The sequence below is a fragment of the Canis aureus genome, chromosome 31, assembly GCF_053574225.1.
Source record: "Canis aureus isolate CA01 chromosome 31, VMU_Caureus_v.1.0, whole genome shotgun sequence".
NCBI lineage: Eukaryota > Metazoa > Chordata > Mammalia > Carnivora > Canidae > Canis > Canis aureus.
In genome coordinates, this window is record NC_135641.1 from 4,882,442 (window position 1) to 4,896,142 (window position 13,701).

At 48.8% G+C, this 13,701-nt stretch overlaps 1 protein-coding gene across 4 annotated transcripts in view; it reads right to left on the reverse strand.

Moving 5' to 3' along the window:
* Positions 1-13,701, reverse strand: part of TRIO (trio Rho guanine nucleotide exchange factor) — a 354,258-nt gene that overhangs the window by 38,709 nt on the left and 301,848 nt on the right. For all 4 annotated transcript variants that reach the window (XM_077879549.1, XM_077879552.1, XM_077879550.1 and 1 more), the window contains exons 35-36: positions 2,718-3,010; positions 1,451-1,621 (exon numbers count right to left, since the gene is read on the reverse strand). In XM_077879549.1, the coding sequence (XP_077735675.1) occupies positions 1,451-1,621; positions 2,718-3,010 (464 nt within the window). The remainder of the gene's footprint in view (positions 1-1,450; positions 1,622-2,717; positions 3,011-13,701) is intronic.

Sequence of the window (13,701 nt, forward strand, 5' to 3'; positions counted from 1 at the left end):
GACACAGAACACAAATCAACATAATGCTGCAGTGAAAGTTTACAAAAAGAGAAAACAGAACAAAACAAAATATTAGTCACAAGATAATATACTCTGTGGGAATATCACTACAGATTTTTTGTAAATGAAGAACTGCTACTGATAATACCCAATGAGGTAACACGATAACCAAATAACCAATAAATGATTTCAACACACCAAAGTACAGAGCGCAATCTACTCCTTAAATGGAGAAAAATACTCTTACTGGGGGAATAAGTCAACCAGGCCCAGTACCTCACTCTGCCTAATTATCCAGATTTAAGAAGCTTCAATTTTCTGCTTTCAAGGAAGGTACAGCTTGGAATGCCACAAAACAGTTTAGAAACTGTCTGAGAAAGGACACATGCCCATTTCTTGGCAAGTCTGCTCTGCGCGGGGGGTGAGGTCCTCTGTTCCCGCATCTCAGCTCCCACAGCACGTGGCCTGCACCTCAGATGCCCCCAAACTCCAGAGTCCAAGCCAAGCCACGTCTTTCAGGCGAGCCGAGCCCTGCAATGCCCTGACTGCCCTCGGCGCCACAAAGGGGCAAGGGGCAGCTTCCCAGGAGGCAGGATGTGGCTGCCCATGTTAAGAGTAATGCGTGGTTTGCCTCGGCCTCCCAGAAGCCAGTCACTGGGCCAGGGCAGAGTCCAGACCTTGAAACACAGGTAGTCCAGCAAATGCACAGGTAATCCTGAGCACCGAGGAGGGGCTCAGGGAAAGAAAAAGAGGAAGAATGGGCAAAAACGATGAAAATATCTTTTATTCAGAAAGCTTAGTTACTGCCAGAAACAAACAAAAAAAACCCTCTAGTAATGACTTCATAGCACGGTTTTCAACACCTGCCAGTTTTGAGGAGTACACTGGGCCAGACGGCAAGAGGATGTGCAAGCCAGTTAGCATGTTTCTTTACGACAGTTGAGGGTTCTACAACTGGGATGCACAAAATAGTTTTAGAGATTAGGTAAAACTAAACACAAAAAACCAAGCTGATCACACCCTAGTTGATCCTAAGCGCTAATGTCAGGCAGGATGGACAGAGGGACGTCCCATCTGAAAACAGCGCCATGTGCCAAAACATCCAGCAGAGAGCAAGGTGGCCCAATGTCTACGCAAGGGTGCAATCACCAAGACTGTGTGTGATTCTCGGACTCTTCTCTCAGGGACCCCGGGTGGTACAGTAAACGGAAAATAAAATTACTTTAAAAGTAGCAGTTACTGAAGCATTATTAAAAATGCACTGAACGTATTTACACAAGTGTACATGTATGAGAAACTACACATGTTGGCCTACTGCCTGGTCTGAACTGACTTTGTTATTCATACTTTTGGGTGAAAACAGGCAGCACATTTTCCAGGTGCCTGCTCACAGCCCCGGAGCCACCAGCTGCTGCCGTGAGGCTGGGGTGCAGTGGCCCGGGCCCCTCACCTTGTCGTCCTGTGAATCCGGCTGGAGGAGGCTGTGCTGCTGGATGGCCATGGGCGGGGGGAGAGGCACGGCGTCGGCCCCCTCCTCCCCTTCTTCCTCTCCACAGCTTTGCATGCCCGACGATGACGACTTCGAGAGTGTGCCACTGCTCAGGCCTTCATTCCGGCCTCTCTGAAATCAAACCAATGTTTGCTTGTTATATTCCAGGCTCCATGGTCAAGGTGAGATCACAGGAAGGAACCCTAAGCGGCTGCCTGGGAAAGTATAGCCGGGACAGGAGGAGATGGAGATGACAAAAACCAGGAGCAAGCTCTTTCCACCCCTGATGGTAACTGCGACCTGCTCCCTTGTTGCCGCCTCGGATGACAAGGGCCACAGTGCATGTCCTCCTAAGAGGCCTGCTAACATGACCCGTCAGGCTTTGAACATGTCTCAACTTCAACTGCACCCCCGCCCCCTGATCAGTTGAAAGCTCTGATACATCAATAATTCTCATGTCTATTCAGTTCCTCTGGTCTACTTTCATTTCATTTTGGTACCTTCCTAAAATAAATTCACTGGAATTATAACGGCATAAAGAGTAATACAATTTTAAATGCATTGGGAGGCTCTGAATTTAGTCTCATCAGTTTTACTCTGCTTTTACTCTTAGAAAAATTGTCAGTTTTATTTCTACTAAGAGGACACAGATGTAGCAAACAGACGAGGATGTCATAAACCATATGCTCTAATGAAAACCCAGGGCAAAGCACGCCCAGGAAAAAAGCAGCAGAAAACCCATGTCTGCAAAATAAATTAAACAATACAAATCTTATCCTGTCTGCCTTTTTCTTTTCGAGGGGGCTGGTCTTAGTTAGAAACTCTGTGGGTCCCTCACTGACACCACCAGCCCAACAGGACAGCCCGTTCCTTGTCTTGCCAGAGCGCGCCCCCACCCCACACAAGAGGGGGAACTCCTGGCTGACGGCTACACTAAAGGACATGGAAACAATCGGGCGCGTGTTGGTCTGAGAAGTGCCCTCCCCGGGGACTGGTCCTGAGGACAGACTAGTGCGTGGTGGGGAGGCAGCGCGAGGCCGCGTCCCTCTGGGCCGTGGCACATGGAGCTGCGGCCGTACAGGTCGTCACCGCCGGCGGCCAGCCCCAGGGACGTCCGGGAAACACGGAACTGGGGTCTGCGGTACCATCCCTCGGACCCGGGAGACGGGCGGCCCCGGGGCGGGGGGCGGGGGGCGCGCTAGGCGGCTCGAGCCCCGCCCGGCCTCACCTCCTCGACAGTCTCGTCCTGCGGGGTGGCCGCGCTGTCGTCCGAGTCCTTCTGCGAGCCCGCGTCGGCGCTCTTGCGGACCTCCCTGCTCTTCTTGTGCTTGTGCGCCAGCTTCTTCACGTGCCCGTCCGCCTTCCCGCTGCTCAGCCGCCGCACCGGGCTCGTCAGCCACTTGCGCAGAGTGTTCCCTGGGCGCTTGGGGCCTGGCGAGCTCTGGGCCCCCATCAGGTGGGGCTGGAGGGAGGCCACGGACGCCGGCGGGCTGGCGTCGTTACTGGAGACGGACAGCGAGTCTGCAGGACGAGAGACAGCGGGCTGACCGAAAGGCCTACGGAGGAATCCCCCGCGTCCTGCCGCTGCCAGCCGGCGGCGCGCGGGGGGCGCGCGGGGGGCGCGCGGAGGGCGGGGGGGCCCTGGGCTGCGCTCGGCCACCCGCGGGGGCTCTGCCGGAAGGGAAGGCCCAGCCTCCCGGGCCCACGCCCCTCGGAGCTTTGCCAGGCTGGCCTGTTCCCAGGACGACTCTTCTCCCCCCCGAGGCGCCCCCCTGAAGTATCGTTACCACACAGACAGAAAATGTCCTCATCACTTAAAATACCCCAGGGGTCAGAAGACAGAATTTTTAAAATGTTTCATCCATTTTCTTGATAGACAAAAGCAATGCAAGATTTTAAAGGAAATTAAAAACCAGTCCTGTGAACACAGGTACAACCCCGTAGGCCAACACGTGTGTGTGCAGCCCAGTCAGCATGGGTGGGAGTCGGTCGGGCCCTGGGGCAGGTGACGCCCATCCAGGATGCTGTGTCAGAGCACAGGCAGTGGCTGTGAAAGGGCTGGCTGGTTTGGGGGGACCCAGCCTGTGGCCAGACGCTGGGTCTACACTGTGGGGGAGGTCTTTGCTCTTAGCCTGAAGGGACTCTACGTCCAAGTAAATATCACCAGGAATGAACAAAAACAACACATTTTTAAAAGAAATGTGAGGGGAAGCCTTCCTCAAGTAACCAAAATGCTTCACAGAAAATATATCCTAATGAATCTTCTTACTCACTGGATCTCAAAAATATAGTCAACCCCAAATTAATGATTTTTCAGGAGAAAACAAGAGATAAAAAAGCTTAGGAAACAGTGACTCTAGCCAAATCCATGCAGTTATGAGGCATTACTTTACAAAGTGAAAATCGGTGACCTTGGACACTGCTTGGCCCTTTCCTGCACACTGGACTCTAGGGTGTCACCACAGTGGAATGGAGTAAATGCTTTATGCTTTAAAAAATGGAATGAGGGAGAAGATCACTGATTATGCTTGTTATTTTCCCAAATCTTTTGAAGCCTTGAAAATATAGGGATCCCTGGGTGGCACAGCGGTTTGGCGCCTGCCTTTGGCCCAGGGCGCGATCCTGGAGACCCGGGATCGAATCCCACATCGGGCTCCCGGTGCATGGAGCCTGCTTCTCCCTCTGCCTGTGTCTCTGCGCCTCTCTCTCTCTGTGACTATCATAAATAAATAAAAATTAAAAAAAAAAAAGAAAATATATTAAAATTCACCTGTGAGAAGATCCTACTATACAGACACCTGTATTCACTTTATTTACCTCTGAGGCACTGCAGACATTTGGGCTGCAGTTACAAAGCTGGAGCACTAATCCCTCCCAATCCTGTGATTAGGTGCCAGAGAGTCCACAGCAGTTTCCCACTCATGCTCCAGACACTGGGACGAGACAGTGGATCCCTGTCTAGTTGCCATCCTGCTCCTGCCCTGGGCTATGCCTTGTACAGGCACAAGGGATAATCTTCCATAAACAGATGACACATTTGAAACAGGATCACTCATTCTTAAAAAGCTAGATTTTCCCAGAGCTAGACTTGGTTCAGAACTAATCAATACATAAATGTGTATATATGTATTCATTCATTTATTTTTAACTGTATTTAAAAATGAGAGTCACTACAACGCTTCCACATCATACCCTGTTTCCTCAGGTACCAACTGGAGAGAAAGAAGAGCAAGAAACCATTAAGGTGGCAAATGTGCCCTGGAACTACTATCCTAGCAACCTTCTTAGGTGCTGATTTAGGAGAAAGGGCAAACAGGGAAACAGTGCCAAGCCTCAGGAACTCTGGCGGAGGGACAAGACAGACAGAAGCAAGAGAAGGTCTGGAGAATCTACATGCCAAATGAAAATTTATTCAACTTAGTTTTTTTTTTTTTTTTTTTGGTACGTCTGGGTGGCTCAGGGGTTGGAGTGTCTGCCTTCGGCCCAGGGCATGATCCTGGAAACCTGGGATCGAGTCCCATATCGGGCTCCCTGTAGGAGCCTGCTTCTCCCTCTGCCTGTGTCTCTGTCTCTCTGTGTGTGTCTCTCATGAGTGAATAAATAAAATCTTAAAAAAAAAAAAAAGGAATTGCTTTAAAATTTTTATTTTTTTTAAGTTCCAACTATTAGCATGAATCTGTGCTACCCATAGCAGGTGATATTTTTCAGTCATTTACTGTTCTGAGACTTGGAGCTAAGCCCTGTACCTGACCCTGGACAGAGAGGAATAAAATCTTCCTTCACCCACAGGATCCACCATGTAGTACTTTCTAGGACCACATGGCTCTTAGGGCAGAATATGACACCTGCTTTAAGCAAGTACAAATCCTATTGGGAGGTTGAGAAGAAGGGGAATCAAGCGGAAGGATCATGGAAGGCCTCACAAAGGAGGCAGCACTGAAGCTGACCTTTGAATGCACTAGGCTTGAATAACTCATGTAACCAGATCACAAAGATGTCCACTCCATGAAGGTCTCACCTACTCTTGGTACCTGAGGTACTCGCAGAGCCCGCCCTGATGCTTAGCACACAGTAGGCACGTATTATGTATAGAATGGAAACATCAGAAATCTCCAGCCTCAAGAGGCAGAGCAAGTTGAATCATAGCCCACATATGAAGGACAATCACGTCTTTGACGTGTGTCCACTCAGCTGGATGAGTGTAGCAGACAAAGGCCTGTGGAGGTAGCACGTGGGGAGGCCGGATGTACGCGGGGCTGGCCAGCCTCTGATGAGCTGTCTCTGACGGAGCCCCCTGCATTTGTGTGAACTGAGGGAGGCAGGAAGACTGAGGCCCATATACGTTAGTAAAAACAGATCTTCATGTTCATAAGTGGAATACTCATGCATTATGAGTGATGGGGAGCACCAGCGAAGCCAACAAAGGAGCCTCACATATGTTCTTGTGCCTACAGATGAGAACTGGAGGGAACGTGGCACAAGAGTGGTGGGGCATATAACGTGAGTCGAAAGTGAAAGGAGGATGCCCGCTGGCATTCGGGACAGTCCTTGTCTAGCAGCTTGCAGGTCACGGAGAAGTGGGAGAACGGTGGATGGGCGGGAGCCTGGGGCCTCCTCTGAGCACGAGGACCTCTCCTCCAGGCAGCAGAGCCAGCAGCAGGAGGGCATGAACTGCAGCCCCTCCCAGACGCTTTGTGGGCCCCAATTCCCAGGGCATTCTAGCCTTACTTGGAGAGGAGATGGTGGCTGTAGAAGGGGTTCCGAAGGAACAACTGGAGACTCATTCTCCAGCTTCTCTCTGTAGGCTCAACTGCACAGGGTTTGGTTCTTTGTACTTTGGGAAGTAAATTCAAAAGAGAGTTCCTCCTCAGCTGGCAGCTCAAACATTACAACCGTGGTGGTGGCCTGGACATCCCCTCCTGGGCCCTGGGAGGAGGCAGAGCTGCCAGAGGCTACAGCTCACCTGTATGAACTGCTTGCTGTTCAGTGCCCTCCCTGAGCCGCTGCTTATCAAATCACTTAATGACACTGTTTCACTTCCCTGGAATATTTAGGACTTAGAAAAATCTTGCAGCAATTACAAACTAAGGAAAAAAATTTTATTGAACCTTAAGTAGCCTCTACACCCTCCTGACCCTGTGAGCGAGAGTTGCCTGCTCTCAGACAGCCTGCTACCTCTCTACAGTGTTGATGAATTTTAAATTTTACCTCAAAAAACAATTTCATTTCAGAAGTCTGAAAAGGTAGAGGGAAAATTTCTTCACCTGTCTCTAGGATTAGCAGTTATTTTATGTAGTGCAGGTCTGATAATTAATTCTGGTGATGAGTGATAAAAAAAAAATAACCAAAACCAAAAGCAAAGTAGACGAATGCCTTCGTTTTCCACTTTGTCTTTAATAGTAATGCTCAATTCATCTTTTTGACACTGTAAAAAACAGTAATTTGTTTTTTATAATACACAAATTTCTTTTGCCCAAATCAGTGGACTGTAACAGTTCATGTTCTGCTCTTCACTGGAATGTGACATAATGCATAAATCAGGAATTTACAAACTTAAAAATTATTTTAAAAAACTTATTAGTAAAATGAAATAAAGAGCCTATTTATTTAGTTAAGTGAAGAAAAGACTCTAACCAGTAGACCAACTGCTCTGTTACAAAACCTGAAATTAAACATGCCCTAATGGTACCTAGTGGAACTAAAGTCTCTAATGTTATTGGGCACGAGGTGGTGCAAATCACAAAACACACGGAGCTTGGACTATCTCTTTGGGAAGACCTTAAATCACTGGTCAGCACACAGGTGCCTTTCCCACAAGAGTTCCTGGTGGCGGTGATGTGGGGGGTCTGAAGTGTCCTGCCCAGGTATAAATACTGCTTGGGAAGGCCCCCTTCCCCTAAACCCCCCCTCTTCTGCTCTGGACTAGACGGGAGTACGGAAGTACTGCCAGGCGGAGTGAGCTATGGCCCCGCCTCCAAGTAACTATTTCATGTCGGTAATTTCCCAGCTGGGTAACTGTCAGGACAGGAAGCCAACTGTGACCTTAGGCTCCAGACTTCATGTGGGCGGGCGCTGGGTCTGGTTTGCTTACAACTACACGCCCAGCTGCCGGCAGGATGTATGGCACATCCCTGGAGCTTAGTAAGTATACACTGAATAAATGACAAACAGGGAGTGAACAAGTCTATTACCAGCTACAGGCCACCCCCTGTCTGAGCGCATTGCCGGATAACCGAAGGGGACCACGGTGAAGGGCAATGCCCTGATTGGTGGTATAGCCTCATCAGTTGTGAGAGGAGCTACAAGGAACAGCTAACTTTAGCCACGATCCTGAGTTTATAAGGTACTTCCAAGATGGTTATTCAAGGTGGACTGAGGCTATTCTTGCAATGACCTGCCTTAGGCGATGCTTTCTTGCAAGGGAGAGGCAGGCCCAGGAGCCCTGAGTGAGGGTGGAGTCACGCCTGCTGGGGGCCCGGGGACAGAAAGAGGATTGGGGGCCGAAATGATGTGAGAAATATGATGGAAACTCATCTGTTCAACTCAAAGAAACTGTATTTGTTCCTGTTTCCCATCTTCACTTACTGTCTCTTGCCTTCCCCTCAACTCCTAACTTCTGGGAAGAAAAAGACTCAACACTCAGTACTACTGCTTTCTCACCCCAAGAACAGCTGCAGACAACCACGTGTTGTTTGGGAATGTGCTTGGGGAAACCCCAGGGATTCAAGGTCCAGATGGAGATCAATTATGTGTGACAAAGAAAGCCTGGACTTGTCAAAGGGTCTCAGCCTGAGCCTGGTTCTCCCACTCAACTGCCATGGCCCCCGGCTGACATTCTGACATCTGGATTTCCTCCTCTCACAGGGCTACCATGGGATTGCATGAAATCACGGGATGAAAGAACTGTGAAGTGCCATCTACAAATGCAGGATGGCTGAGGCGAGCTTCTCCAGGACGCCTTGGTCGTACCCGACTTCCTGCTACACTGTATTTATGCAACCGTGAGCACCCAGAAGACGGGGACTCGGGATAACCATCTTGGTATTCACAAGCCTCGTGTGGTGAGAAGGACATCCTCAAAATCATTTTGAGAAGAAGGATGAATGAAGGAACCCAGAGAGTTACTTCATTTCTTTCCATTTTTAAATGACGCGTCCCTTATTAAGAAGAGAAGCAGCAAGGTGATGCTATCAGTCCATCACAGTCGAGGCGCCCGAGTGTGGACATGAGAAAGCCATCTGTGGCCTACCTGAAGCCTGCAGAGAGGAAATCAGCTCAGGTTTATCTCCTCTTGTTTTGAGGGAACCCAGCCCCATGGACGGCTTCTTTGCCAAAGTCAGAGTTCACACAAAGTCCACACTAGATTTCTTAAAAAAAAGGGGGTGGGGGTGGGGAGAGAAGCTCAAGAAAGGAGGGAAAGCAGGAGTCCTGACCCCTGGCCCCTTGCAGGAAGGAGTTTCACTGTGTGAGTGCACAACATCGAGACTGCCCGGGGAGGGGAGATCACCCGCTTGGCCCAGTCACTGTGTGTGAGACATCTGTGATTAATAAAGCACTTTTTTTTTTTTAACGTAAGAAAAAAAAGGAGAAAGGACCATATCCTGCTAGTTGCAGGCTAAGAAGGATCACATTTCATTTCAACCCTCTCCCCAAGTCACAATGGCAGAGAGTCTCAGGATGTTTCTAAGTGCGGGAGAGCACAACTGCAGTATGTGCGCCCAGATGCAGAGTGGAGAACTCCAGCCCAACGTGGAAAACGGTTCACCAAAACCCCTGCATTCCCTCCAGGCACTTCTGCGGCCTTTCCTCCTTTTCTGCCTCCACAGCACAGGGATCCAGGAGGGCAGAGCTGTCTGCTGCTTTGTTCACATTGTTTCTACAGAGTTGATTTTATTTATTTATTTATTTATTCAAGAGAGACACGGGGGTGGGGAGTGGGGGGGTGGCAGAGACCCAGGCAGAGAGAGAAGCAGGCTCTCTGTGGGGAGCCCCATGCGGGACTTGATCCTGATCCCCGGACCCCGGGGTCACGCCCTGGGCCGAAGGCCGGCGATCCCCCACTGAGCCAGCTGGGCGCCCCTCTCCAGAATTTAAAGCCTGCTTTACCTTCAAGTGAGCCCTTTACAGACTACTAGTCACTCAGATGCAAGGGGCTGGGCTCTAGCCCCATCCCACCCTCCCACTGGGTCCTGGGGGCCGTGCGGGTGCTTCAGTTTCCTGATCGTGGAGTGACAGTGAGTCCTCACCCGGCTGATGGCAGGAAAGGAACACACACGGTCTTTGTAAAATCAGAGTGTGACTCGAACAAGCGCAGAGGACGTGCAGCAGCCCCAGGCCAGGGACAGCAGGTGGGGCGGCGAGGGTGGCAGCGGCGGCTCCCCAGGTGGCCCGAGCTGCAGCGCCTCACCACGCGCTGCCCGGTGTCCCCACACCGTCCCTGGGCCGTGCCCGGCCGCACCTGCAGGGCTAGTGCGGACCCCGCGGCGCCTGATGAGGCACAGCCGCCACACAGCTGCCACACTCAAGGCTGGGAGGCTTTCGGCACGCGGCTCACTCCTGCTCAAATGCTCCTGCCGTCTCCCAGAAGGCCTCGGCTAGCTCGGAAGGAACCCGCTCTCTGCCCACTGCACATGCTCAACGTCGCGGGGTCCCGATGCGCGCTACCCCAGAGCAGCCCAGTTCGGCTGGCGGGCGCCCAGAGCAAACTGCTAACATAGAATTTCGGGCATAAGGACGGGAAGCAATGTTTACATCGCGGTTACTCCTAGAGAAAGATTATGCACTGAAGAAAGATAATCCAAGGACACTTGGGGCAGCTGCTTCTAATGTCTGAAAATAATTCATCAGATTATTTTAGAACAGACCGGTCAGGCTTTAATCAGGTGCACCTGGTCTTCGGCAGTTTCTCAAACCTCTTGTCAAGAATTCAATGCAGCAAATCACATTTTAATTTAGGAAATTCTCCTATCATACCAGGAAAATCACAATCTACAGAAAATCAGATCTAAAAATTACTTAATGGAGCAAAGAACAAGTTGCTAGCTTATGGCTTCTGACTGTGTTGGTTCAATATTCCAGAGAAAAATTTTCTGAGTAAATGACTATCCTCTCTATACTTTTCAACCTGGCTTTTAATTTCCTGCTTTTGGAATCAAGGTAACATCTTTTTGGAAGGGAGAAAAGGGCCATAATGCACTAGAAATCCTTGAAGATCACATAAAAAGTGAGCTAATCAGTGAATTATTCTCCCAGATGCATTTCTAGGGATCATATCTTCTTTTTGCATTACACAGAGATTACAATGCTCTCCACAGACTAAGCATATTAATTTATGGCAATGACTAGGGAGACGAAGCTGGGTGTCACCGGGGGGATCTTTACGTGATGAAGAGGAAACTGACCTGCCCAATGATACAGTTATACTTTTGGCATTCAGAATACTGCAGCAAGTATTTTTATATTTTCCAAACTTAAGTCTATATTCTATTTGTGAATAAGCATCTGAAAACTTTTCTTGATTGACTTTTCATTCCAGTTACCCTACACTTATATGTTCCACTCATCTTGTATGTGAATCAGCGATTCTTAATTTGTCCCTCAGCATTAATACAGGTGCATCAGGGGTTGAAACACAGACTCAGAGTGGACATACATCCCCAGCCAGCTATCTGCTTCCCTGCACAGACCTCTGCTCAAGTGTCCTGCGGTTCCAGGCTTCACTCTGACTGAAACTGTCACACAAATTCACATTAACACAGGAAATAATCTTTTTACAAAGTTAGAGACTGTATAGGAGTGAGCACTAGAATTTGTGGAATGGTAATAGACTGAAAAATGTGGCAAGTGCATTAGAAGCAAACTTGAAAGGTGAGTCCTTAACACAAAAATGTGAGCTCTATGTTTGCTTTCAAGTATGAAGTAAACACAGAAAACATGAAGAGAATGACTGAACTCCCGAGTTGTGTATGTTTTTTTACAATAATCCTTAGATTCAACCAAAGGTCCAGCATAGCCTGGCCATGGTTTGTGCTATAATGAAGAACACATGGTCTTTGCTGCCTGAGAAAATGCACATAAATGACCAGCACACTCACTGTTCCCTGTGCAACCCCCTTCCACGCATTCACACTAGTGTTCACCAGCAGCCCACCTCAAGAGACCCCTGAGTAGAAGAACACAATGTCATCACTGGAATCAATTAAAACAGACTCAACCAGAAACAAATGGACTCAAATATAAACAATCTCTCTAACCTTTCTGTTGGTGGAGGTTGAAAGCAAGGGTGTGTGTGCTCAGAAAGAGCAGCTTCCCTGTTTTGTGCTTAGGGAGCCATGCCATGAAAAGAATGGCTCCTTGCCACCACATAGCACGAGGAGCAGTAGAGACACAAGGGTTGTAACCTCTATCTAACTAGACAAACACGAAAACAGAAGTTGCATGTGCAAACTTTGCTCTTTTGACTCTTCGAGAAATCGCTAAGTGCTATTTGTTCTTAGCGTGGTTTCTGAAAACACTTAAAACATTACCTAATCTTTGGAAAAGGTGGCTATGTCAATAAATGCAGAGCTGCAAGCATCATATTCCCTCTTGAATTCATTCTTGGAAGGGGAATGCTAACCTGTCAGAATTTCTAGTCAGTAAAGCATCTCCTCTTAAAGATCTTTCTCCACGTGAATTTCAACACTTGGATTTCCAATAAGGAAAGTTGAAGAAACTAAATTAAAATGAAAGCAGATGGCATAATCCTTTGTGTGGCTAATCAGAGGAACAGAATATCACATATTGCTAAAGTGGAAATTTGAAAATGCCTCAGAAATGAAATAATAGGAGAGCCATTTTTGATAGTGGATAACAGAAAGGATGGGGGAGTCCGGATCAATGTAAGGAATTTAATACAAATCTAGAGAATGGAGTTATCTGTGCCCTGAACAAAACAGGCCCTGGCTCATTTGCTGGATCAGGAATGCTCTGGTACAAGTAGATCTGCAGCTGGTGACAGGTCATCACCAGACTGTTGGCTTTTAGGAAAAGGTACGTGTGGCAGCTGTCCTCTGTTGAGATCAGGACACTGCAAGAGGACAGCATAGTGAGGAACGGTAGAGACCAGCCCCTGCTCAAGGGGCAGTGGCTGTGGTGGGCCTTGCTGACCTGACACTCCCAGGGTGTTGGGGGAGAACCTGACATCCACACTCTGAAAACCACGCCGCTATAAAACACAACTATGGGGATGCCTGGGTGGCTCAGTGGTTAAGTGCCTGCCTTCGCCCAGGGCGTGATCCTGGAGTCCTGGATGGAGTCCCACATTGGGCTCCCTGCGTGGAGCCTGCTTCTCCCTCTGCCAGTGTCTCTGCCTCTCTTTCTGTGTCTCTCATGAATAAATAAAATCTTAAAAAAAAAAAAAACACTAAAACCAAAAAAACAAACCCACAACTATGTTGTCAGAGTTCTTGTTTTCTTTTTAAACCCTGCTTTTATGTTGGGGCCTACTTCTTAATGTGAACCTCCTCTGCCCGGGACAAACACTGGCTTTGTCTGAGGAGAGCTTCTGGCCTATGTTCCTGTTTTCTCTGGATAACAGGGACATTTTCTTTGCCTTTAACATGAGTTAGCCCTTGAAATATATTTCTGGGCAGAGATGAACAGCAGGCTTTTCTGCAACCAAAAGCCTAAGCTGTCACAGAGGGAAAAGAAATCCCCAAGAAGCTATCTTACCAGTGATGACAGGGAGGGGATTTGGGCCCACTCCTGACTTTTACACAGGACAAAAGCAGATGTTCAAAAATATTCTTGCTCGATGGAAGAAAGACATTTTTAAAAAAAAACTGCATAAAACCCAAAAAAACACACACAAATCCTGCAAGCTGCAGACATTTATGTCTATTAGTTTTCTGATACCCTGCAGCCTAGCCCCCACACTCCAAACACATGAACTCCATGGTTCTCCGGCACATGCTGGCTGGGAAATGAGAAGGAGAGGCAATGTGGCATCAGCACTCAGATGAAAAGTTCTCTAGCCATTGAGGGGCCCCACCGTGCCACTTTGTGTGAAGTCGTGGGCAGCAGAGGTGACCCATGCTTGTGTGGTACCCATGGACAGCAGAGGCCAAGGGGCAGAGGGCCTTTGGCCTCTTACCTGGTTCTACTACTCTCTCCTCCATGAACGAACAGAAGCTGTGGCCCCAAGCCAGGCTGCTCCCAGGCAGGCTCTGCAG